The sequence below is a fragment of the Vigna unguiculata genome, chromosome 10, assembly GCF_004118075.2.
Source record: "Vigna unguiculata cultivar IT97K-499-35 chromosome 10, ASM411807v1, whole genome shotgun sequence".
Classification (NCBI taxonomy): Eukaryota; Viridiplantae; Streptophyta; class Magnoliopsida; order Fabales; family Fabaceae; genus Vigna; species Vigna unguiculata.
This window is the reverse complement of record NC_040288.1, coordinates 915,742-941,507: the sequence shown is the minus strand read 5'-3', so window position 1 is coordinate 941,507 and position 25,766 is coordinate 915,742. Positions and strand designations below refer to the sequence as shown.

The following is a 25,766-nucleotide window of genomic DNA, read 5'->3' as shown; positions in this document are numbered from 1 at the left end:
AACCCATTTTATAATGATAAATGAAAGATGTTTTTTGAAAATATTATTAATTCTACTCGATTTCAGAATTTTCATTTTGCAATGATAAATATTATTAGTGTTCTAAAGTGTCAAAATATTGTAAAATTGATTTCATAAAAGTCTTTCTCAAATGGTGTTGAATGCTTTTGTAGTATAACTTATCTTAAGAAATTAATTTTCCTTTGGTGTATCAATCTGAATTTTAAAAAACGTTTAAGGCAATTTAGTAATCTCAGGTCTTTTTATGAGTTATGGGTCATAGATACAAAAAGCCCAAACATTTTTTTAGTAGGCAATATATACAAATAATTCAGCAAACTTTCCAATTACCATAATAAGTCTTTATAATTTATATTTATCACAATCTTTGAATTAGAAATATTTGAGTAATTTTATCTTACATTCACACTTCTTATATTAATTTAATGTGAATACCTGCCCTGCGTATTTGTTTTAGTACAAATAAAAAGTAATAAACACAAATAATGCACAATTAAAAAGATACATTCGAAGATTAAAAAAAGTACATTGTCTTTTATTTCATCTATGAAGAAGAATATTACAAATCAGTCACAGAAATTTACAGACTCATGGATTGAAAGAAACTCTTAAAGCAGGATGGAAAAATTCGACCAGAAAAAGCAAGAGGGTGAAAAATAAATAAATAATTGCTCAAGAACTTTTGGAGCCTCAAAAAATAATATGGTCTTCTAAGAGAAAGAAATAATCTTCTTACGAATCCTTAAAATCCAGGTAGGATAGTGAGATCTGCTATTCCTTTAGGAAGATCAGCAATTCCTTTTAGCAAAGTTAACCTGTTTACTCTGATCTTGTCATCGTCCTATGAAAACACCAGAAAGAAAATTATACTTTCTGTTAAAAATATTATATTATGGTTATGGAACTCAAATTGCAGAATATACAAGATAAATTTTACAGTCCAAAGCACAGAGTAACTACAAGAAAAATCCTAATTTTATACCATGAATAACTTTTTGAAAGAAAAGCTGTGCAATATCAAGGCCTAATATTTCTGAACAAATTTTGTTCCTGGACTTATTTTATCTTGTAATGAGTCTTGATCGTTCAATTCACATGGAAAACTATTAAAGTGCTTGCATTAAGAGTCGCCACAAATATATTAACGCCTGATATGTAATTATACAAGTACAGTAAGATTAACGTACCACCATTACAAAGACATTGTTAAAGAAATCCTCAAGTGGCTGTATCAACTGACATGAAGTTTCTACAAAATCATCTATGTCAAGACCTGTATAAAGAAAAATAAGAATCATAATCATAATAAAGAAAATGAAAAAGAAATTCAGAAATGTGTAAAAGCGCACACTGTATCAGTAATTCAGAATTTCGGAAAAATTATATTAGATCTAGTGCCAAATTAAAAGAAAATTATATTGCCTAAAATAAAAGCGCACACTATATCAGTGCATAATATCAACTATAAACGAAAAATTGCGGGGCATATAGAAAGAAAAAGAAATACCAGGATGGATAGTCTTTTTAACAGACAAAAACGTGTTCCATAAAACTCTCTCTTCATTTGTCACAAAAGCAGCCTCATCCACCTAATCAAGTAAGTTTAAGAATGAAGAGAAGATAAATGTCAAAATAATAGACATAGTAGAAGAAAAACGCAGAAACCACTCGTAAATAAATGGTTCATGATAGAGATATGTTTATGACCCCTATTTCTGTATTGCTTTCTCTTTTATACTATTTCTAAGAAGGTTTGCATCGTGTAGTGATGCCATAGCCTTCTTTCGTTTGATTACAAAAAAAGATAACACACTAATAAAAGAATTAAGTGAAATTTAATATACATGATCATCAAGATAATATCAGAAACTGTTCGATTAATGAAATTTACCTTGAATAAAAAGTTATTGAAAGTGTTGTACTTTTCAGATCTTACCAATGAAATCTAACCACAATTCTTTCTCTTTGAGCTCTTAAATTTAGTTTTTAATCTGGTGGCTTTTATGTTATGCATAACTCAGATTTGAGAGTAATTTGGTTGCCCCTGTGTTTACAATAAAATAAGAAAAATGCATACCTCCGTATGAAGTTCATCTTCCTTCCCACGGACAATTCTAGTTGGTCGAGAGTATGCTTCAACAACTTTAGGAAAAAGGTTCCCTCTTGATAATTTTTCCATCTAAATCAACATTGTAAACAATCATGAGTACATAATTACTATTCAAAAACACTAAAGACTTGTGGTTATCACATCATTTAGCAAACCTAATATTTCCCATATTTCAGAAACATGTGACTACTCATATTACAGTAACATTTGGTCCTTAATTTCACATATGAACAGTTATTTTTCTATAGAAATTGTAATTTATATCCCTGCCAACTGGTACATTAAAGTGCTAAACCAAGAATCTAAGACATGTCTAAAGGTCTGTTCGGAGGAAAGAATTTGAATTGTGGTTTAGCTAATTTTAATTTCAATTCCAATTCTGTATAATCAAGAGTATTAAGATACTAGGACAAAGTTGATAAGCATGGATTAAGATACCAGGACTATGGAAAATCGATTTGGTTTTATATCAAAAGTCTACAACAACAGGGATTGGTGAAATGGTACCAAACCAAAGAAAGAGATCTACACATGTTTTTTATTGACTTAGAGAAAATAAAATTGTTCGTGTGACTTATATCTAGACTATACAATACATGCTTGACAGAAATAACTACTGGTGAAAAAAATGTCGGAGGTGTGACTAAGGACATTTCTACAACATTAGTACTCATTAATCTAGTCCCGGATATGCTTACAAAGAGCATACAAAAGAAGATCCCTAATTGCATGCTTTTTTGCATACGAAATCATTTAGATTGAGGAATCAAGGAAAGAGATTAACGTGAAACTTTCAAGAGAGACCTCGAAATCAATTAAGTATACATCAATGCATTATGAAATATGGAGCAAAAGGAAAGATTGATACTTACTTTATATGCTGATTTTGCTGCAAGACAGGGAAAATTTGCTCTTTCAACAAGGATTGACCGCACAAACTCTGCATTCACCCCCTTGTCAACCTGTTAACAAAATATTCTTAAAATATGAATTTAGGTCTAACTATTTCACAAACCAGCCAATAAGATAATATTTACACCCACTTATATACCGTAATTTAATCATATTTATAGTCGATGAGGGACCTCTCTAACACATCCATTCATGCAACATTTTGAACATGAGACTAGATATTTGTGAGGTATCGAGTGGTACGATAAGTTCTAACAAACTTTGCTAAAACAGGATCTGTTACCATCTTAGAAAGTGGATTTAGAACTTAACCTCACAAAGTTAACTTATAAGGTAAGGTTGCATCCAACCATGATACTTAATATAAATATCCATTAATTAGTTTGTGTAAAGTCCTTGCTGTTTTAAATGAGAAGCAATTAAGGAGTAATATGAATTAGATTTTATACAATACATTTTTTTGCCCCAAAAAAAAAAAAAAAATCAAAATCAAACCATTTGCACCCTCTTCTTCCCTTACCAGACATACCTTATTTTGCTAAGAGCAGTGTGTAAAACAATTGAAGTTAATTTGGCCATAAAGAAGCAAAGATAAATACTTGAGGTAAAAGATAACGGTATGAAAAGTTTAACTGTAGTCAAGAAAAGGACCAAATATTATGATTATAATACCTACCAGAAATTGCTCCAACCTTCGTGTAACAAATTGAAGTACCTAAAGAAAGAAAAAACTGTCTCATCAGATTTCAATCACAAGAAGCAGCAGAAATTGAATTTACGAAATAATCTCATCTTACATCATCGATTACATGAGGATCTACTTTAATGGGCTGGACTTCTGCAGCAAGTTCCAGGGCCTTTTTAAAATCTAGATTTTTATTCTTTTCCACCAATAGTTGCACCTGGAGTATAAAATGCATCTCTGAGTGCAAGGAATTGTGTTTATAGATTTTCTGCTTTTAGCAGGAGGGGTAGAGAGGGCGGAAGGGGAGTGTCGATATAAAAGGAAATAGTTGAAGTCTTTAACAAATATTAGACACATGAAATATATGTTGTACTTACAAGACCATATGAAATTCTTCGCAGACCAAATGGATCATTTGTGGAACTAGGTTGACAACCAGCAGAAAATAAACCTACCAGGCTATCTAATCTGCAGAAAACTATCATATCTCGTAAGATTCAGATCTATGTTGTCAATATCATTTGGACATATTCCACTATAACATGCACCGTAAACTCATTTCACATTGCAATGAAGAACATTCCATAATAAAAATAAGAACACTAAGGAATTAGTGGAAACATGACTTCCGAAAGTATAGGATAGCTTTATTTATTCTTATATCAATGTTATAGTCAAGATAAAGGAAAATTCTATTGTTGAAGTTATTAGGATATTTTAGAATGAATCAATTCTAGAACCTTTAGAATAGACAAGCATTTTACTGATCTTATTCTTATCCTTACTTTTCTTTGTAATCTTTCCTATCGTATTTTTTTGTTTTGAATTTGAGTAGTAATCTGATTGGCCAGAAAATATCTAAAAAAAATCTTCCAATTAATCGCAATCACTGTAAAGAAACAGGTAAGATATTTAAATTCTGGCATCAGCTCAACCTATCAGCAATTGCCAAAACTATGCCAGCATCACTTTCAGGAAGCGTGTCCCCAGAAAATCTAGGAAGTGTGATCTCAAACAAGGCCTCTGCAATCTGCAAGATGATAAATGACAAGGAAAAGCAAAATTATGTTTCTACCAACCAAACATGATCCAATGAAGTTTTAAATATTGCAGTGGTAAAACATGACATTTCAGATAACCGAATACAGCAAAAAAAAAAGTTAAACAACCTGCTCCGAGTATCCATCTCTAAGGGCATAGTGACGCCCCATAATTCCCGAAAGTGAGGTAAATTCAGTGACAACTGCAGTGGAAAGATCAGACATTGCAAGAGAGGCAGCATCACGGATAATATCTTGCACATCTTCACTGATGTCTAGGATGCAACTTAGTTCAGCAACCATGTTTTCAACACGAGTCATCTTATCAAGCATGGTCCCAAGCTTCTCCTGTTTCATTCCATGTTATTCAAACAAGCAAGATGAGAGAGGTTAAGAGATATATTTTCAACAACTTGCACATAAAACTATTATTGTCTTTATTTCCTGACTTTCCCCTAATTCCTTCTCAGTATAAACATTGAATCAATATTTGACCTGATTTAGAAGAAAAAATGACTAATGGAAAATGATAAATGCCTATTTATTTAACTTTCAAATTAGAATAATTGTTTTATATATATTTTGATTACTGTGAGATTTACATACAAGCACTTCAATAAAAGTTTAATTTGTAACTTACATGAAATAGAATGTTTTTCAGTTGCTTTCGGAACTCTGTAAACCTCTTACGAGTGTCCATCTCATAAAAGAACTTTGCATCTTCATAGCGAGCTCTACAAATATAATCCAAACAGATTTTGATGTGCCTTCTCCATTAAATAAAAAAAATATATGAAATGTGCACATTACATTGTTCAAATATGTTAATTTTATTCTTAGTAATTGAAGAAACGGTATTAAGGCAAGTCTCTTATGTATATATATATATATTGGACAACTCTACTCAATGTCAATTGGTTTTAAGTTGAAATATAGCTTGGTATTAAAGCCTCTAACTCATCTTGATAGTTGTCTATTCTGATAGGCCTGCTTTGTTTGGTAGGCATCTGTGGATGAGTGGTGCTGGAAAGTCCCACATTGTTGGATTATATTCTGTTGGATAACATTGCCTAATGCTAATTGGCTTTAAGATGAAATTTACCATTAAAGGGTATTAGAGCTTTGAGTCCAAGTAGTCAAGAGTTTCATTCATGTTGCTTCAATTCTTCTAAATGAAGTTAATTTCAGCACAAACTAGAGTGGTATTGTGTATTTTCTCAGCTTCAAGCCTAAGGAGCACTGTGCTCGAAAGATAAAACCATTAATGTATCTTTACCATTAGCTTAAACAGTAAGGAGAGTTTGCCCTTGACAAAAGCCATCAAATACAACCAACAACTAATAAATGTTTGATAACTCGTCAAGGACACCAAACCCAGGAGGAGCCTGGGCATCTCTTTTTCAATAAAATATATGACACAATTAGTTGAGAAAAGAACACCTGAGCACAGCTTCATTTCCTTTCCTCACAGTAGTCTCATCAATTACTCCATTTGCAACCTGAGAAAATACCATGCCATTTAATAAATAAAATTTCAAAATATGAAGCTACTTATTTTAGAAGACTAATTAATGGAAAGAACTTACAGCAACGAAATAAGGCAATAATTGTCCATTTGCATCACATACAGCAAAATACTTTTGATGCTTTTGCATAACCTGCGGGCATGGTGCACAATAGTAAGCTTCTATTTTCCATATTCTTCAAAACCTCACACAACACACACACACACACACACACACATATATATATAACAGAACCGACAGTTGGTGCTGAAAACCACTAAATTGGTGCAACCACAAACTGCTGAATTTGACATAGTTTTACTGATGAAAGCTTCAAGTTATATAACAAATTCAATACTTCCTCATGACTTGAACGATGCCCCTCAGAATCTTGAATCTAGTCTTCATCACTGCTCTGCCAACTTTCCTTGGTAATATCATGCAAACTCTTTATTAAATCCGAAATTGTATTAAAGTTTATGTACATTTTTAAATAAAATTTGCTTTATTTACAATTATTATCAATTTCAACTATCCTTTTATCTTAGATTATAGTTTTACCTAACTTGGATTTTGTACCATCCTCGTCAAGAGCCTAACCTGATTCACGAAAATGGATCAGACATCCCAATGCCGACCTAAAGTTTATGGACCCAAAAATTGGACCTAAGTCTGTCTTGTGACTACTTGGTATTTTATTAAAAGATATTATTGTATAGGAGACATTAGATATTTTGTTATTCGGCTATTATTTTTGTAGCTACTTTACCATTAAATTAAATGTTAACTCCCAGGGTCAAGGGAGCAAACTATTTTACCTGAGTAGTGCTCTTTACTTCACCTTAGGTCAAGAGAGTTATTCAAATTTTTGTCTTTTATATTTTGACCTGAGTAGTGCTCTTCACCTTAGGTCAAGATAGTTATTCAAATTTTTGTCTTTGGTAAAAGACACTCAATTTTTTATCATAACAGTTTCATATGATTTCATATATTTTGCCACAAAACATGTTATATAACATTGAAAAATACATACCCAATTCTCACTATTTTGAATAGTTAGACCAATAAATCAAGAACCGGTGTCTTTACTAGTTCAACAATAGGTCTGATTTTGAAAGCAATAACATTTTTAGTTCCATGTTATAGATAGTTACCTTACAATTTAAACACATTTGCAAACTCAGCCCTCTAATGTCATTTTTTTGTCCGGGCTTCTATGAATAGGATTGACAATAGTGACATACTACAAAAAGTGCAGGTCTCTCATTGTTTTTCTCCCAACATGTCTGTAATGTGCTGTCCCAGTTCTGTAATAATTTTCTACTGCAGCAAATTTTCTCTAAAATAAGGAATGATTAACTTACATCTAGAAAATGTCCAATTGCATTCACTTGAATTCATGGTGAACTATATATCTAAAATATTGTTAATTTTTACTTCAATAGTAGTTAAAAGTAAATGTATAGAATAATTGGTGCTGTTAATATTGGTTAATTTTACTTCACATGCGCAGGCCTTCTCTAACTCTCTACTTTAATTTGCTTTCTTGATGAATTTCCTTTTCTTAGTATTTGATCTAATCTAAGGATATAATACAATGCCTATTGAATAAAAAACTGCTTTTAAAATTGAAAATTTACATTCAGAAAAGAGTTGAAATTCTGTTACAGACACCTATATTTAGACTAGAGAATTGCAATTGTCATGAAGGAAAAACAGAAAACGGAAGAGTGACGTATCTAACTCTCAGGACTTAGGGTAGAATAAATTGATTTCATTCATTTATGCCAAGAATACATCAGTCATGTGAGACATGGAAGTAATGAGAAGGAGTGGAAAGTGTATTGTAGAAAGAAATTTAGAAATATAAATAGTTAAGAAGTTTAGTTGGGTGAGACTTTCCGAGAAAGTCCATATATAGTTTTATCTTGTGGGGTGAGGGGGAAGGAGAGTTTTCAGTTGTTGTGACAGGGAATGCCCTATGTAAAAGGAGGAGATTTCCTTTGTAAGCTGATTCTATGCTCAGAGTTGATAACTGCTAAAATAATACAGAAAGAAGAGTCTTAGTATATGTTTTTCTCTATCTTCTTTCTATTCTTTGAGGAGGCACCTAACACATGTACACAAGGCTGGAAAGCTAATTTAGGAATATAAATACGATGGTTTTCCAATAATTCTCCCAACAGGCTAGAGTTGACCACAATTAAGGTGGTTTTCCAATAATTCTCTTCAAAATAAGAAAGGGCACAATTTAAATATTACAAAGAACAAGCATAGAGTAATTTTACATACTGCAATATCACTTCTAAAAAAAAAAAATAAGAATGCGGACATCATCCAATCTGAGATGGAACTATGATTTGGACTGGCTTAATGATCAACAGAAACGGATTCCAAACAAAAATTAAAAAGCCAGAAAAAAGTGAAATGCTCACCATTGTTAAAAGATCTTTTGGAAGATCTAAGAAGGTTTCTTTAAACTTTCCAAGCACGGGAAAAGGAGCCTCAACAAGATTTACAACCTAATATTAAATATAAAAGGGAATTCTTAGAAGTGAACGCACGTGAACAACATTAATTAGAAGGAACAAAAATTTTTACCTCGTCAAGCAAACCTTTTGGAATAAGAATTTGGCCATTTACACCTTTTGCTAATGCATTAGATTGCTCAAAAATAATTTTCTTACGGTCCTGAAAAAGTACCCAATCTAATTATTTAGATATATTTGCAATTATATATATGCATGTATATATGAATTTTTTTATTAACAACTTATCAATTGTACCTCAACTGAAACTTTGATTCCTGCATTGTTAATTGCAACTGAATAAGATTCTGCCTTTTCCACCTGCGATTAATATAGCATGGTTCCTTATGTAAAAGAATGTAAAAGTCCCTTATTAAAAATGAAAAGGATACAATAGAGAACAAAGAAAACAAAAAGTATGGCAACCATTATATTGACCACACATACTAATGTAAATATATCTTTACGACATATGCAATCATCCCAACTCAAGGTACAAAAACAATATGGATGGACACCAATAAAGCTGACTAGAATTGAAAAAAACTAATTTGCAAAGACTGTTAGAAACTAAAGCAAACACTAACCAAAGAAAAACAATAAAAAACAAACTCGCTAACTCAACCAAATTATATGAATCAAATTATACCATTTTGTTCTATCAAAAGACAATTCCTTAAAAAGGTTAATCAAAATCCTCTTATAAGGTTTCAATTTAAGTTTGAGTTTACTTCCACTCTAAATATTTTGAACTATCCAATTTGATCAACCATTCTACCTAGGGTTTTTATTGGTCTTCTTCTCACATGTTCAACTTTTTATCATCTTTACGTAAAGAGGTGCCACCCCCAACTTCTTATCTAATACATTCATTACTAATCTTATCCTTTTCTGGTTTACCACACATCCACCAAAAGTCATCATCCAAATAGAATTTATGTTCTGGTTAGCACTTTATGACCCAACATCATTCTGTGACATAACCACTGCACTGTCGGTCCTATGACCACGAGGTCAAAATGTCTTTACAGCTTTAAGTTCAGGGGCATCATTCTATCACAAATAATACCTCAGGCATTCTTCCCATTCATAGCCGAAGCTTAAATCTTATGTTTAATATCTCCCTATAATTCTCTAGTAAGAAATAAATGTTCTAAATTTACCTGAGTCGACATGTTCCTTGCATATGACGGGCAGAATTATACATCAGCATGAGAAAAACTCCACAGATCCACTTTGTAACATTTTTCTGGAAAGATTAATTATATTAATTTATATCTTGGGTTTATTAAAGATTTTTCATCATAAGCCGTAGACATATTCTTAACTTTTTTCTGAGTACACTGATATAAGTTTTAATCTCAATATAGTTATGTGAATTTCTCCTATCAATTAAATCAGATTTTACTATCCTCTGCCCTTGTTCATGTCAGATTTGATACTTTCTCTACATGAAGCAGCGATCTGGAACCATTGGTATAAATTTACACACAAATGGAAGGGTTTTACTAGACACATACAGAATCAGACATGCATATGGACAGATATTTCTCAAAGAAATATGTTCTTTCAACCATGCATCAAACTAAAAGTCATAGAATAAAAGTGAGAGTGATAAAGAAAACAAGCTTAATTTGCAGTTGTAGAAAAGTGTGCTTCAGGCATGCACCTGGACAACAGCTGAAGAAGTATTACGAAGACCACAAGACATGTTTCCGCTGTATAATATATACAAACATGGAAATCGTTATTCACACTTATCAGATAATAAACTAATAAACAACACAAAGCTTAATAAAATTGTGTGTCAGCTAAGCCTTGGAATAATTGGCCAAGATATTATTTCCCTAGTTTTATTCTTTGATCTTTTTACTTTTCGCTACGTAGAAATCTCACACTCCCTCATGATATTCTTGTTTCTGGTGAGCCATCTTCAGTATAATAAAAATACTGAGGGATGATAAGTGAAAAGAAATGAATAAAGTAATTATTGAGTAGCTATTCCAACAACATAAATAAGAATTGTTTGTTGCCATCACTGTTCACACTGTTCATAGCCGACGTTATTATTCACTGTTCATAACTGCAAAAAACATAGTATAATGTAATGCATTGCCACTGAAACCGCAATGTAAAAACCCAGTTTATAATAATTTTCAACCATCTATATTCCTCTCTAATTGACTAACTGTTACAAACAGACAACTTAGACTAATTAGTAAGCACCTCTTTAATAGGGGGTCAGCTAACACTGTTTAGTTTATAAAATCTATTCAAAAGACATGGAAACAGTTATGAGTAAGCATACAGCTCACATGGAATTCTGTTGAAATGGTGTCTATGACAAAAAAAAGGCACAAAGTCCGGTATGACACATGGTTTAGGAGAGGGCAAAGTAGAGATAATACCTAAAAAGAATAAATTACCTTGTCACCCCAGCAAACGTAAATGGGACAACTACATCTCCATGAAGAGCTAAAATCCAACGGATAGGCCTGCTAAACATCACCTGCATTAAAAGTTTCAAAACATGTTAATTCATGTAACCTGTGATTTCCTTCACTCCACAATAAAACCCCATGATAGCATTATATGAATTTCAATTATTTATAACTTAATGATGCAGAGAATAGTTTGTTTTGTCCAATGCATCCTCTGAGTCAACATTCACTCCTTTTTCCTGCTTCTCATTCGACTGTTCTATGACAACAGGCAAATTGAATGTCCTAATAAACTAGTTAAGGAAACAAAAGTATAAAATATTTAATGAAAAAACATTGATTATATTAAAAACACAAGTTATTTAATACTTGTTCTTTTCAGTAACCGAGAGTATTCAATGGTTTTTAACTATATACCTTTAGGGCATTTATTATCAATACCCTATTATTAGTATATACTAATCACTATGTTAGAAACTTAATATTAAAACCATCCCTAAGTCTAGTGATCTCCAGAAATGTAATATAAAATCATCCCAATGTCTTCACCTAATAACTTAAGCTTTCGGAAGTGTTGGTTTGTGATATGACATCAGAGTCTCTATAATCATGTGATTGGTAGTTTGTTGCCCCCATTCTTTCAAGTACTAAAAGTCAAAATTCAGTATCAGCGAACAGGTATGATGGACAATGGGCCCGTGCAATGTCCATGTTTGAAGCACAAAAGGGCTGTGCATAAGAGGGGGTCTTAGATAAAAAGTTACTCATGTATCTTCAATTCACCTAACAACTTAGCTTTTGGGAGAGTTAGTTAGTTCACGACAAAAGCTATCTATCTTCAGATGTTTTATGATCTATGCTGATAAAGTGTCGTGTTGCCTAGTTATACCCACTTAAAAATTTAGCATACCTGAGAATTCCAACGCATTGTCTTTGGAAATGAAATTTTAGCAATAGCAGCAGGCAAATCTTCAGACAAGACCTGATAAAAGTAGAACAAATCAGTGGCTGTAGCATTTTTCCTATAAAATGTGTAAGAAGCAAGATAAATAAACCCTAGATGACAGGATGTATGATTCACATCTCAAAACTCTTGCATCATATCATGGAACTGCAGTCAGAACTTGCCCTTGAATCTATCTCAAGTGAATTTGCCTTGAATTTCCTTTTATTATGTATTAGATGAGAAACAATTGGAAAGACTAAGCAAATTTATGACTGGTATAACCGTAAATAGAAGAAATTAGGTATCTTTGGCTAACTATTAGATATCCATAAATGTGTTATGATAGTTGGAACTTCTATCAAAATCAGTTTCCCAACTTTAACATAGGTAACTAACTGAACATAATCAAAACTGATTCATCAAAACAGCTGGTATTCTCTACAGTCCCTTAGGTTTATACGTCTCAAAAATGTTGTCTTTAAGACTATTAAGTTCACAAAGCACTTTTTAGTGAAACCAAGGGTACAATATTGCACTATTATCTTAAGCTTCATTTCATTTAATGAAGTGCTCAGTTGACTCTGCATACAACATTTATAAATCATATTATTAGAATATGTCATAGTAATATTGGCCTATTTAATTGGTTTAGGATTAAAAGGTTTAAGGAAATACCTTTAAGAAACAGACACTCACATTTGCAATACTTGTTTTAACAGACCACATAAAACGCACAAAAAGGCGAGACAAAGAAATAAAGAACAAAAACCTCCAAAGCATATCTTGAAGACTCCTTTACACGTGCATAAACATATTCTGTTTTTCCTGCAACATCAGGTACCTATTACAGGACTGAGCTTATACAGAGGTATATTAACAGTAAAATACACTCACTCAACAAGTCGTTGCTTCTGAATACTCACCATCGACCTTTCTGTATACTAGGTCCAGTGGTACAGAGTATCTACGACAAAAACCCTCAATGGCCTGATAAAAATAATATAAATGTAGGCACCATTTCATGAACATCAACTTAGGATAAAAAGAAAAACCTAAAGCATTGTAAAACCTTTGTTGGATTTCCTTCATGATCAAATGCTTTTGAAACAGGAGGACCTCGAACTTCAACCTCCTTTTCAGCCTGTTTTGTGTAAAGATTTTCAACAGCAACCTGTGAAATTCACAATACGAAAAGTTTATGATTACTGTCATTTCATATCTGAAGAATTATAAAATTTGAATATTTTATGCAAGAACAAAACATAAAGTTCTTCGGTTGAATTTATGATTCTATCCATACATTTTGGTGATACTGTCTATTAATCTTGAAAGGAATTATTGCAAATGCTTCACATAAGATTTTATCATTTAATACAGAACATAGATTATAATGAGATAAAACTTAGAGGGTAGGAACAATAAGGGTGAGGAATTAAGTAAAATGCAATGCATCAAGAAAAAAGAATTGCATATGAAAGATAAAGTTTAGTCACGCACCACTAATCTACGTGGAGTGGCAAATGCTTGCACTTCACCATGGTTTAACCTTTGCCGTTCAAGCAGTTGCAGCATTAAATCTTTCAGCTACAGTGACCAGCATAGTAAAATCCATATTAAACAATGAATAATAATAACTCACAGGAAAAATCATAATACAAATATAATAATAGTTGCCTAGAAAATAGCTGAAACAATTTATAAATTATATCACGTAAAAAGTGAAAAAGAACACACTTGAAATCCATATGTGAAGTTAAACAAATGATAAATTGAAGGTTACTGTATTCATGATTTTTAATTAGATGAAAACAAGTCATACTTGATTACTGGCATCAACAACATCTTGAGGTGGTATCTCTTCAGTCCCAATTTCAAGAACAAATACTCTGGAATGATCATGCACCTATAAGCAGAGAAAAGATAGAATTTTAAATTAATATTAATATACACATTTAAATTAGTATACGAATAAATTTGAGGAAAATAATCAGTAAAAATACTCTTGCTTAAGCTAAATATTAAAAGATTAAGTTTCTCAATATATCACACCATTCTTACTGACAATACTTTACATAAGACAGGAATAGGTCATAAATGCAGTCTAAAGTTTGTATTGAGTTAATCATCAAATAAACTACATCCAGAATATGTACGTGTAAAATAAAATACAAGATGGAATGTTCTTTGAAGCAAGAATACCAGCAAACAGTAACAATTCTGCTACAATATATCTGTATAGGAAATACAATTCAGACATTTGAGGGAAATGACATTCCAGGAGAAACCAGCCAAGCCTATGAAGTGATATACTTCTAATGTAACGAGGTCATATATACTACTAACAAGACATGGGAGGCCAGTACAAAGCCTAGGCATCATTGTAGGGACCTCAATATAACAAGACCATATATTCTATTTGTTGCTAGAGAGGTGAGTCACTTCTTCAATTCATGGACTTTGACAGTGCAGATATTGTGAAATGCAATTTGTTAACATGTTCCTAGTTGTAAATGATTGTGGTAGACTGTTGGATTTCAACCTTAAATATTTCTAATATTCTTCATTAGATAACTTTGGTTCAACAACTTTGAATTTGGAAATATTAGCTGTCTTGTCAGGAAAGTCATGCAAAGGATAGCAGATAGTGACCAAGCAGCGATACTCTAATACCGTAATAAACGAAAGGGAAAAGAAATATATTAGAGTTTAATTCCCCTCTTGTAGGTTCTCATACTTATAGTAATAGTGGTAGTTCAGATACAATAAATGAGAGGGAAGAGTTGCTCAATAAAGCCTATTTAAGACCTATTCTAACCAAATAAATTTAAAAAAGGACAGATAAACCTATAAAGAAAATCAGAAACAGAATTTTCAAAGGAAAAAAAAAAAATTGCCTCAAGCACTATTAACATCAAAATTTCACACGGGATAAGTTGATGGGAGTGACCCACATGCAAACTAACCTTCCCACATGCAGCTTCCAAAACTCCTTTTGGCAATACAAAATGATCAGGTTCAGAGATAAAACCAAGGGGAAAGCCAAGCATCTCTCTTGTCTTCAGCCAAAGTTGAGCACATTGGCGAGCCAAACTGGAGAAAACCAAGATGGAGAAAAACATAAAATGTAGAGAATCCTGACAAAGAAGCATAAGAGATGACAAAATAACTATAGACTAATGTAATAAACAGTACTAAAACCCTAAAAAATCCAAAGTCCTCAAATGAACACTAGATTCGAGCTAAGGTGCTATAGAATAACTTAACTAGATGATCATTTAATCCCTGATAGTGTGTTTTAAACTAGAAAATAGTGTATAATTACTACTGTGCAAGAGTAGCATGAATCCGTCAGGAAGCCAAGTTTAATTTTAGGAAGGAGTGCACAGGATCTTCTCCTCTCAGTAACAGAATGGTTCATGTTTGATGCAGATTGCAAGGAAGGTGAAGGGGTGTTGAGATAATAATAGGAGGGAATGGTTAATGTTACAGTTTTCCTGAGAGTGAGGCAATAAAGAGGAACAATACGGATGGAAATTCTTTCCTGTGTGAATGCAGTTAGAGTATTAAGAAAATATTTTTAATTTATTACTCAAATTATTTCGTAGGATTAGTTTGTTACCTTAGAGTATCTTAAATTGTCCTTAAAGATTGGTTCTATTATCCTAGAATATCATCTCCTAGGGTTAGTGTTCATACTTTTAGTAATTATCACGATTTGCTTCTTTTTCTTTAAGTTGAATTAGGAGGTTATTAATTAGTATCAAGAGGGTTAGTTGCTTAGTCTTATACACAAGATCATTGTAGCAAATCATATTAATAATTCAAGGATAATGTGTTTTTCTTTTCTCCTCTCTCCTATCCCTTGAAAACTTTGTAATTTAACAAATATAAAAGGAGAAGGGGAAAGACAACAAATGGGGAGGTATGGAAGAGGTAGAGAGCAAGGACTCTCAGATACACGGCATTACCTATTTCTTGATTCAGTTCAGTTAAGCAAAAAATTGTAGTTTTTAATGAGTCATTTTCATCTGCTGAAATGAAATATATGAATGAAAAGAAAGATTTTTGACGAAACAACTTGTTTTTTTTCTATTTGTTCAACAATTGAATAATTGCAATTATATGTTACTAGTATAGGTTTTATCTTGTAAACATGGGTATTCTTTCAAGGATCCAGAGATCGTATTGGAATTGGGATCAGTTCTGCACTTTCCTAAATTCAAATCAGGCAAATACATGTATCCACAGAAGAAATAACACAGTATTTTCATCATAACTATGTGTACTTTCAATCTTGTCTATATCAAAATTGCACAAGTCTGGGCCATAAAAAAATATTACTCTTCCAAAATTTCTTATTTTGGAGACAAGACAAAAAGCCTTAAAGTTCATGAATCCTATATTTCCAAATATGGTTGATATGTGATGAATATTTTGCACTAGACAAAAAAAAAAGTCAAGAACAGAGTTGTCTCAGCATTTGAACAAGAATACCATAGATGATAACATTAAAGACAAGAACTTTAGACAAAATATCACCAATGTATCCAACTTTCGATCAGATAGATTTTCACAGGACAATATCATGACAATCTCAAGGATTAATTTTCAATTGTGATTATGACTTTACCAAATTATGAAAGTGATACAAATATATATATAGATGCTTCACAAGTCAGGCAACAAGCACTACCTACGCATGCGGCCAAAATAGCGAGCACGCTCTGTTACTCCAACAAAGCCTCTGGAGTCTAGGATATTAAAAGCATGAGATGTTTTCAGAAGCTGATCATACCTAGCATGTAGTGGTAAAATATACATCAGAAGCAGAGACAGAGAAGAAACAGAAAACATATTGAATAGATAATGAGAGGAAAAAAATCCGAGAAATAGAATATGTAAGTCATAAACATACGCAGGGATTGCAAAGCCAGAAGAAAGTAAGGTACGAGCTTCCTCCTCAAAGAAATCAAAATGTTTTTGAACGTGATCAACACTAGCATGCTCCAAGTAGTATGCACTCATTTCCTTCCTAGAAAGGACAAAAAGTATCGTCACCACTAATCAACAAAAAAATCAATATTACTGAAAGACAAATTAGTGACCCATAAGAATAAGAGTAAAAGTGAAAAAAACTGAGATTTGTACATTATAAATGTTGAGATCCACTATTGAATATACGTATCATCAAAGTAGAGCTTCAGGTTGAGTTATGCCAAGCCAAATTCAAGAAATCATATCAACTGATATCATTAAGCTCTCTAACAAATTTCAAATTGAAATATGATATAATTGTGCATTATTTAAAAATTGAAGTTTATAAGAATTTATAAAGATCAACTGCAATGAAATGTATGTGTAATGAAAAACACTAAAACAACCCATTTTGCATAATCAAATTCAAAATCACATACACGGAGGAGAATATATTCTTGGAAGCTTGAGTGTGACAGTTGTTTAAATGTCATAATTTTTTATTTGAAAGAATACAAATATATCAATGGTGAGGAGGAGATTATAACAAAAAAAGGGGGACACTCGCAAAAAGGTAAACAATAAAACCAAGCTTAACTTTTTCCTTTGCTAGACATCGGATGCCTATAACCTAATTTTTTTCCCAATAGGATAACCAGTGAACATATTCATAATTTAGGATGAACAACCACTAGAATGGTTCATGTATCAACATGGCATCTAAAATTAATATATTTTAATCATCTTAAATCAAAATTATCTACTAAGCACCTCTCAGAGATGTATCTCATGGCTGATACACAATTTGTATCCATCCCCCATTTTTTACAACAAAACATCTTAACTATTTGTGATACCCCAATATATTACCTAACGCTCAAGTTTAGTCAACCCTTGCCAGAGTCTTCAATATTTTCATCTATGCAATTACTGGGGTTTCTATTCCAATCTTCCTCTATCTTTCTAAGCACTTTAGTAAAGGCTGTTCCACAACAAGGCATTTGCATTCATGCACTGTACAACCAAAACTCTGTTGTTCTTCAGTGAAAAATGAAATAATTAAGATGAGGAAAATGAAAGAGGAAGCATAACACAGTTCAATTGTTTTTCTCTGCTTTCCCAATTATAATAAGTGGGGTACTACAAAATTGAGAAAGATGTCCTCTCTTCAGCCTTTAGTCATCACTTGTATTCCTCTCTTCTTCCATCCCCAAACTATAAGTCTTTTGACCTAATGTGTTCAACTTTGTTGTACTTGTCTTCCAGTACTTTGGTTGTCTTACTAGGATGTTTTGCCCTTCTCAGAACTCTCATTTCAAAACATGAACTCTTAGTTGAAAAAAAGTAGTTTCCTGCTTTATAGCATTTCATTTGTCTTTTTAACTTTCCTTGACCTTCTTTACATTTCGCAACCAATTCAGACCAAGAAAATGGCCATGTAACCATAAGCATTTTCCCCTCATCAAAATGTTTTTGATATGTGTTGGAGATCCCACATAAACTAAAAATATGACCAAATCATAGTATATAAGTTAATGCACATCTCATCTTAGAAGTCGAATTTGTGAGGTTGAGCAAAACTTAAAGTTCACTCTCTAAATTGGTATTAGAGTCTATCCTAACAAAGGTTGTTAAGTTTATCGTATCACCCCATATCAGGTCCCCTCTATTCCCACGCTCAAGATATCCAGCCCTCAAAGAGAGAGGGTGTGTTAGAAATCTCACATTGACTAAATATATGACCAAATTATACTAAATAAGAGGGATGCAAACCCCACCTAAAAAGTTGATTCTTTTAAGTTGTGTTAGACGTAAAGTCCACTTTCTAAAAAGGTATCAAAGCCTATAAGAGCATATCTTAATGAGATTTATTAGACTTATTGTGCCACCTGTTATCAACCCACCCTACTCCCATGCTCAAGATGTTTTGTACTCAGCGTGAGTGGGTGTGTTGGAGATCCTACATCAACTAGAGATAAAACCAAATTATAGTACATAAGTGGTGCAAACCTTACCTTAGCAAGCTTAGATTATACTTTTTAAGAATGTTATAAGAGAAAATGTAAAATAAAATATAACAAATAAAAAGGAAAGATTTACTTTTTTATGACATCAACATATTTCACTACAAAAAAATAAAATGAAATGCAAATCAAAGCCAGTGGTTAGAGTGATCAAGTACTCATTCTCCAAGAACAACTCTCCATATGTAATTCCATCAGAATACTTTATCTTCTTGAAGTGATCAACCCCCTATCACAAAATTTATGAAACTTAATTAATTTATGGGTGATAGAGATTGGTTGAAGAAAAAAGAGAACTAGCCAACTTACTTGCAGTAACATAAGGATACGCTCAAGGCCATAAGTAATTTCCACAGATACAGGTGATAACTGGAGACTTCCAGCCTGGAGGGAGAGAGAGTTGAGATCATGAAATTAAATTGGCATATCTTTTTTGTTTCAATAAAAGAAAAGCATTCAAAGGCTGAATCATGGAAAATGACCGTAAATAAAAAATCTGTTTTCTTCCCCTCTTTTTATAGAAAAAAAGTCCCTATCTCTCTTAAGCAGAATATTCTTCTCTCTTATAAATTTTCTTCTCCATTACAAAATAATAATAAAAATTCTGTCATGGCAAGAAAAACATACCTGCTGAAAGTAGGTGAATTGTGTAATCTCCATACCATCCATCCAAATTTCCCAGCCCAAACCCCAAGCACCAAGAACCTATATACATTTTCAATTCCCATATGGATGACATCACAAATTTATTAGATTTAAAACACACAAAAAAGAAAAAGGTTTAAATTTCCTTTAAGTAAGCAGCATGAAAAGATTTAAAGCAGAACAATAAACATTACCGGACTCTCCCAGTTATCTTCCACAAATCGTATATCATGTGCAGTAACATCGATACCTATCAAGGATTTATGCACTCCACAAGTTCATATTCAGAGTTTTTGAAGTGGAAAATGGATAAAATAGGGTATAATAAGAACTGCACAAATTTCAAACTGTTATCTCGTTTTTAGTAGTTAATTAATCTAAATTTCTTTCACCTTATTTGCAATGGTTAAGGAATATCAGTAACTTAATTTCAAGGGGAGTAAACAGTGAGGCAGTAAGACCATTTTCACCTCCCTTATTGGGATTACAAAGAGCAGAGGTGTTAAACTCAAGAGTGAGAACACTGAATTATGTATTTTGTTACCCAAAAAAATATCTAGTTTTAGTCCCCAATTTCAGTACAAGACACACAACACAGGTTTTCCCATTAACAAGGATCATGTTTGGCATCACTTCAACTAGTTGCTAGCGTTTTGTTCTTTGTTTGACCTTATTAGTAATGTTTGATAAATAAGCTATTTTTAGTAGCTTGTTGCATTTTTTTAAATGCTACTTGATGTAGCGTTTTTTCAAAAACTAACTTCAAACCTTTTATATTTATTCCCATTTTTGTACTTAAAATATTTATTAAATTTTTTCTTTACTCTTTTTTGTACAAGACATGAATGAATTTATTACACTTTTTTCTTCATTCACTCATAAGACATGACTTCATTATTTTTATGTTTTTAAGATTTAGTGGGATTTTATTTATTTTTAAGCTTTAAAGCATTAGCAAAGGTAAAATATTTATTAAGTTGAGGTGGTAGATTGTAATTTGAGACATTGATATTGATAGATGATAGATTTGTTCTATTTTTATTAATTTTAAACATTTTGCATAATACATTGTCTGTTTTACAATCACACTATTATTTTTAGAAATATACTTCAAGATATTTCAACTATTACATTAATTAACATAATGAAAGTGTTATTATGTCTATTTAAAAATATGCTGTTTTTAATTTATTTTAAATTTGAATAGAAATATCAAAAGGTATAATGTAAGATTAATAGAATATATAACAATTCAAAGTAAAATAGATGTAATTAAAATAATTTATCTATAAAATAAAAGCATGATATTTCAATGATATTTTTGAAATTGGATTCTGTTAATTTTAAAATCTGCTAAACTTTAAGTGTTGATAAATGACGGGCCAAATGGGTACTTTTCATGCTCTAGAGGTGATAGACAAGGAGACCCTTTATCTCCTCTGCTTTTTTTGTCTTGCAGAAGAAGTGTTTACAGAAATATTACGAGTGCATCATGTTAAACAACAGATAATTAGTAACACACAACTAATCAGCCATCATTTACAACAGTAAGATCCATACTTGAGTAATATTCTAACTAGTGCCAACTATGTAAATGAATCTAGACTGAAATTCTTACAGTCAATAAACATCAACAAACTCACCCTAACTCCCAGAACAAATTATCCCTTCTAACCTAAAGAAACAAGCTCCCAAAACACAAATCCTAAAACCAATTAAAAGATCACCTTTAGTAATTAGAATGCACATTGAAGAGGCAAAGACATCTATGATATAAAAACTAATAGCGCCTGTGCACTCTCGACAAGCTTAAGAAATTGAAATAACTAGTAAAACATCCGCCCAAAACCATAATAAATAGAAAGGAACATGCTTTTGTTCACATCAAAGCCTCTTAGTTTTTTTCTTAAAACAGAGTTTTCTTACTTCTTTTGTAAGTTTCTCTTCCATTGTCAAGCGAGTTTTCTATGTGTATGCTTAATGCTCATAAGTCAACAGATAAACAAAAAAATATAATCTATTTCAAGTGAATCAAAGATTATCAGTCTCAGTTACAACCTAAAGCAGTGAGGCTGCGGATAAATAGATCCTGAGAATTTCCAGGATCAGGCTTCAATATCACCTGAGATCAGAAAACAACCAAGAATTCAATGCTAGAAATGAACACAAGTCATTCAAGAAAAAACAAGCTTAACTACAAGTTTATGAATTTGATCATGTCATCAAACTTGACCTGAAATTGAGTATGTCTTTGGAGCCTATTTGGGTTTTCTCCATATCGACTATCATCAGGGCGGATGCTAGGTTCCACATACCTAACATCAAATTAATAAAAAAACACCATCGATTTCAGATTCAAAACCCTCCTTGCTCTGCATTCATACTCATAAATAAAATTAACGAATTTTAATAAATGAGTATTAAGAACTGTTCTTGTCAAAATCTCTTGAGGTCTTAACTAGAACATTCAAGTGTGTTCCTTTCACATGATAATTCCAGGCTTATTTATAGAAAAGCAGTTGCAATCAGTAGTCAAGTTGTTGCAGTATATTATCCACATAATCAAGCTGTTAGTTTGTTGTCATTTTGGTACCTAGATATTCCGGCTAAACAGGGAGGGATTCTGTAATGTCCAGAGAGCAGTTAAAAATTACATATGTAGGTAACGGCCATGGCCGACTTCAATAACCTCAATGTCAGGCCACGCTAAGGTAGTTCAGCATACCTCACTCCAGGACTGATCATTCACGCTAATGAAAATCAGCAATAATAATCTACTTGAGGGTACGCAAACCCTCAGTTTCGAGTTAACTAAAAAGACACTCCATTCAAAGACCGATCAAATAGCTCGACATAGATCAATCACAGCCTGAGGGAAGGAACACAGCCCCCCAGTCTCAAGCTTACTAAACACAAACACTTCAATCTTAAGTTCATAAAACCACTATGCCTCCTATGTAAAAATAGACACTCCATCCCAAGCCCAACAACATAGCTCAACATAGATGGTCACAGCCCAACTGAGGGTACAAGAACAAATAGCTTCCACTCAAACAAGTTTACTTAAAACCATAAGTATTTTCTGAGAAAACAAAACACGCTTCTAGTAGAATACAACAATAGAACTCAGTAATCATTATATTCACTGCTTCAGGGCAGGGAAGGACATGCGCACTAATTTCAAAATCATTACAAAAATTTCTTTGACAGAACAAAATGGATATTTTAAAAACTAACGCATAAAGCAATAACTTACATCTAAAACATACTTACGCGACATTCCATGGTTCAGGGCCAAGAACCCTTAAATATGTAAGAGGATTCATAGTCCCAGCTCCAACCTGCTCAATACAGCAAAATGAAAAAAAAAATGGTATGAAAGAAGATTCAATGCAAATTCCAAGTTCAAACTGAACCTCACTACTTGAAGCCAACCCTTAAAAGTATACAACATTTACAAGAACAACAACAATAATAATATCATATATTAAGAGAAAGTGGTCCTTGCATTGAGTCATTGATAGAGCGAAGAGTTTATACACTATCATCCAATTACATATTGCGTACAAATTAGTTGACTTACACTACTTAAATAACTTAAAAGTCATACCTAACATAATTTCCTATTGATTGTGAATGTAAGAGTTTTTCCACATACAATTCACAAAAATTGAAGTAAAAAATATAGAGTAAATTACACTAACACTCCTGAGGTTTTTTGAGATGCACGTAACCCCTCCTTATTTAACATTCACAATAACCTCCTTCGTAGGGTACAGGATGCAATGTTTGTTAAACAATTAAAAAAGGTTAATGTAATGTTATATGAGGTGTATGTGTCAGTGTAAGGATAAAAAAGCAGGAGAGGTACCGTGTCCAATCTCAAGAAAAAAAAAAAAAAAAAAAAAAAAAAACAAACTCAGGCGATGTCAGTATAATATACTCAATAATATACCATCGATACATTTATAAGACAATTGAACCAAATTGACGAGTCACAATGCAGCAAACTAGTTTAACTACCTCTGTGTTGCTACATTGCATTATGGAGCATCCAACAGAAGCCCAGTATTCCTGCAATTTCCCGTACAAGATAAAATAATTGAACCATCGAACAGTCTTCGTGATAAATTTAAAAGAAAAAACGGAAGGATAATGTGATTCTGTTGATGCAAAGACCTGAAGGCGCTGAATGGCTTGCTGGAAGGTGAGGGTTGGGGGGTTAGCGGAACGATTGTCGGACTGAGTTGAAGCAGACGAGTGGCGTGAGAGCGAAGGTGAAGGTGGAGGTGGAGGAGGGGAATGGGGAGTGGTGGTGGCGGAGACGGTGGTGGCGAAGTGGCGGCGGCGGAGGAGGGAGTGAGAGAGGCAGAGGCGAGTGGTGGCGTGGGGTTTGAGAAGGGAGATGACTAAGGGCAAAGCGAGGATTCCCATGGCGCGACCACGGGTGGTTGTTCCAGAAATGGGGGATAAGATAGGGTTTATCAAGTTCAAGCTTTTCGTTCCATTCGCAGAACCTGTTCTCCCAAATACTATTTGAAAATAGAACCAAAGAACAAAAACCGTTACTACACTACACCAAAGGTTGGGTGACCATAAATATCTTTTCAAATTTAATAAATAAGTTGGGTTATTGTGTATTTTTCTATATTATATAGGGAATATGCCTGACTTTTAATGAAAATTTGTATTCATTACTTTTATTTTAATCATTTTTTTTATAAAAAGATTAAGTAAATTTGAGTGCCATAGCATTTATGAATGGTTTATATTGTTGAAAAATGTATAAATAATTATATAATTGGATATAATATTTATTTAACTATATTTCTTAAAATAATATCAGAGTTCTTCATAATTTATCTCACTGAGGTGTCTCGGCATCATGTCACTTACTTTCCTCTTTTTAATTTTTTTTAATTTGTAGCGTGAGAGATGTATTGAAAAGTTTACATCAACAAAAAATAAGACATGATTATATTATGTTGAAATGTATAGTTTAGTGAGAGATCATATCATGTATTGTAATATATAAAATATGTGTAAACTTCACCTAAGAAATTTATTATTTGAGTTTGAATTAGGTTTAAATTCAGATTATAATATGATATCGAGTGAGATTTGTTAAGTTTATCTTGTCATTTACTATTAGATCATTGATGGACCACTCACAATTATTTAGTTTAAGGCTCAAGAGGTTTAGTTTGTAAGGTACTATACTAGTGCTCACTAACTATGCAAAAATATAAATTACTACAAGAATCTTTTCTCAATCATGGATTATGGATTGGTCAAGGTTCTTGATACCATGTAGACACAAAGAAATATATGAAGAAGTGGATTATGTAGTATTAACCAGGTATAAAATGTTACAAAAGTGGTGTTATATATACACACAAAACAAACCCTAAAAGCCACAAGTAAATGGATCTAAAACATGGACCTATTCCAACATAACTCAGGAATATAGAGTACATCACTTATTACCTATGTTTTTCCTTGTATCTCCCATTTGATATCCTATGTGCCTTGCATCGCCATGCATGTGCCATTTCCCAATTTTATAAAATGTGAAAAACATTCATCTATCATGTGAAACCAATTCTAGTTGCAGTCATGTGGCTGCTACAACCACTATAGAGAAACCAAATGTCCTTTGCCTATGCTTTTTTTTTTCTTGCACACATGCCATCACTACTAGCTTTTATTTTTCATATAGTTTTGTATAGTTTGTTATTGCCTTTTCCCATTTAAGACGTTTTTACTGAAAATAACCCAATTGATGACACTTAAAGCACTCAATAGTTGCTTTATTGAATGTTTTACCTCTTCCTCGTCCTCTTGCATTGTCATTACCTCTTCCTTACCCACGACCGTGTCCTCTTCCACTAGGTTTCTCCTCACATGCAATTTCCAGGGCTTGATAATCTCCTTC

At 32.5% G+C, this 25,766-nt stretch overlaps 1 protein-coding gene across 5 annotated transcripts; it reads right to left on the bottom strand.

Annotated features, from left to right (window-relative positions):
• Positions 1 to 411: 411 nt before the first annotated feature.
• LOC114167093 (glycine--tRNA ligase, chloroplastic/mitochondrial 2) lies at positions 412 to 24,397 on the bottom strand. Of its 5 annotated transcripts, none has more exons than XM_028052035.1 (36): positions 24,011 to 24,396; positions 23,855 to 23,905; positions 23,105 to 23,172; positions 22,065 to 22,146; positions 21,890 to 21,953; positions 20,026 to 20,081; positions 19,814 to 19,891; positions 19,496 to 19,570; positions 19,345 to 19,415; positions 17,104 to 17,220; positions 16,882 to 16,983; positions 15,140 to 15,278; positions 14,008 to 14,091; positions 13,686 to 13,772; positions 13,258 to 13,359; positions 13,112 to 13,175; positions 12,958 to 13,013; positions 12,153 to 12,224; positions 11,228 to 11,310; positions 10,471 to 10,519; positions 9,060 to 9,122; positions 8,875 to 8,964; positions 8,709 to 8,795; positions 6,355 to 6,426; positions 6,209 to 6,267; positions 5,409 to 5,502; positions 4,898 to 5,116; positions 4,664 to 4,758; positions 4,106 to 4,196; positions 3,841 to 3,945; positions 3,720 to 3,758; positions 3,004 to 3,093; positions 2,099 to 2,200; positions 1,529 to 1,610; positions 1,209 to 1,294; positions 412 to 862 (listed from the first exon to the last, which is right to left on the bottom strand). In XM_028052035.1, exons 1-36 carry the CDS (start codon positions 24,263 to 24,265, stop codon positions 764 to 766), a joined length of 3,228 nt encoding a protein of 1,075 aa, XP_027907836.1. In that variant the 5' UTR covers positions 24,266 to 24,396; the 3' UTR covers positions 412 to 763. The 5 variants fall into 5 exon arrangements, with proteins under 5 accessions (XP_027907836.1, XP_027907838.1, XP_027907835.1 ...); XM_028052037.1 differs by having other exon boundaries at positions 15,152 to 15,278; positions 24,011 to 24,265; XM_028052034.1 differs by having other exon boundaries at positions 536 to 862; positions 1,209 to 1,306; positions 24,011 to 24,397.
• Between the last annotated feature and the right edge of the window lie 1,369 nt (positions 24,398 to 25,766).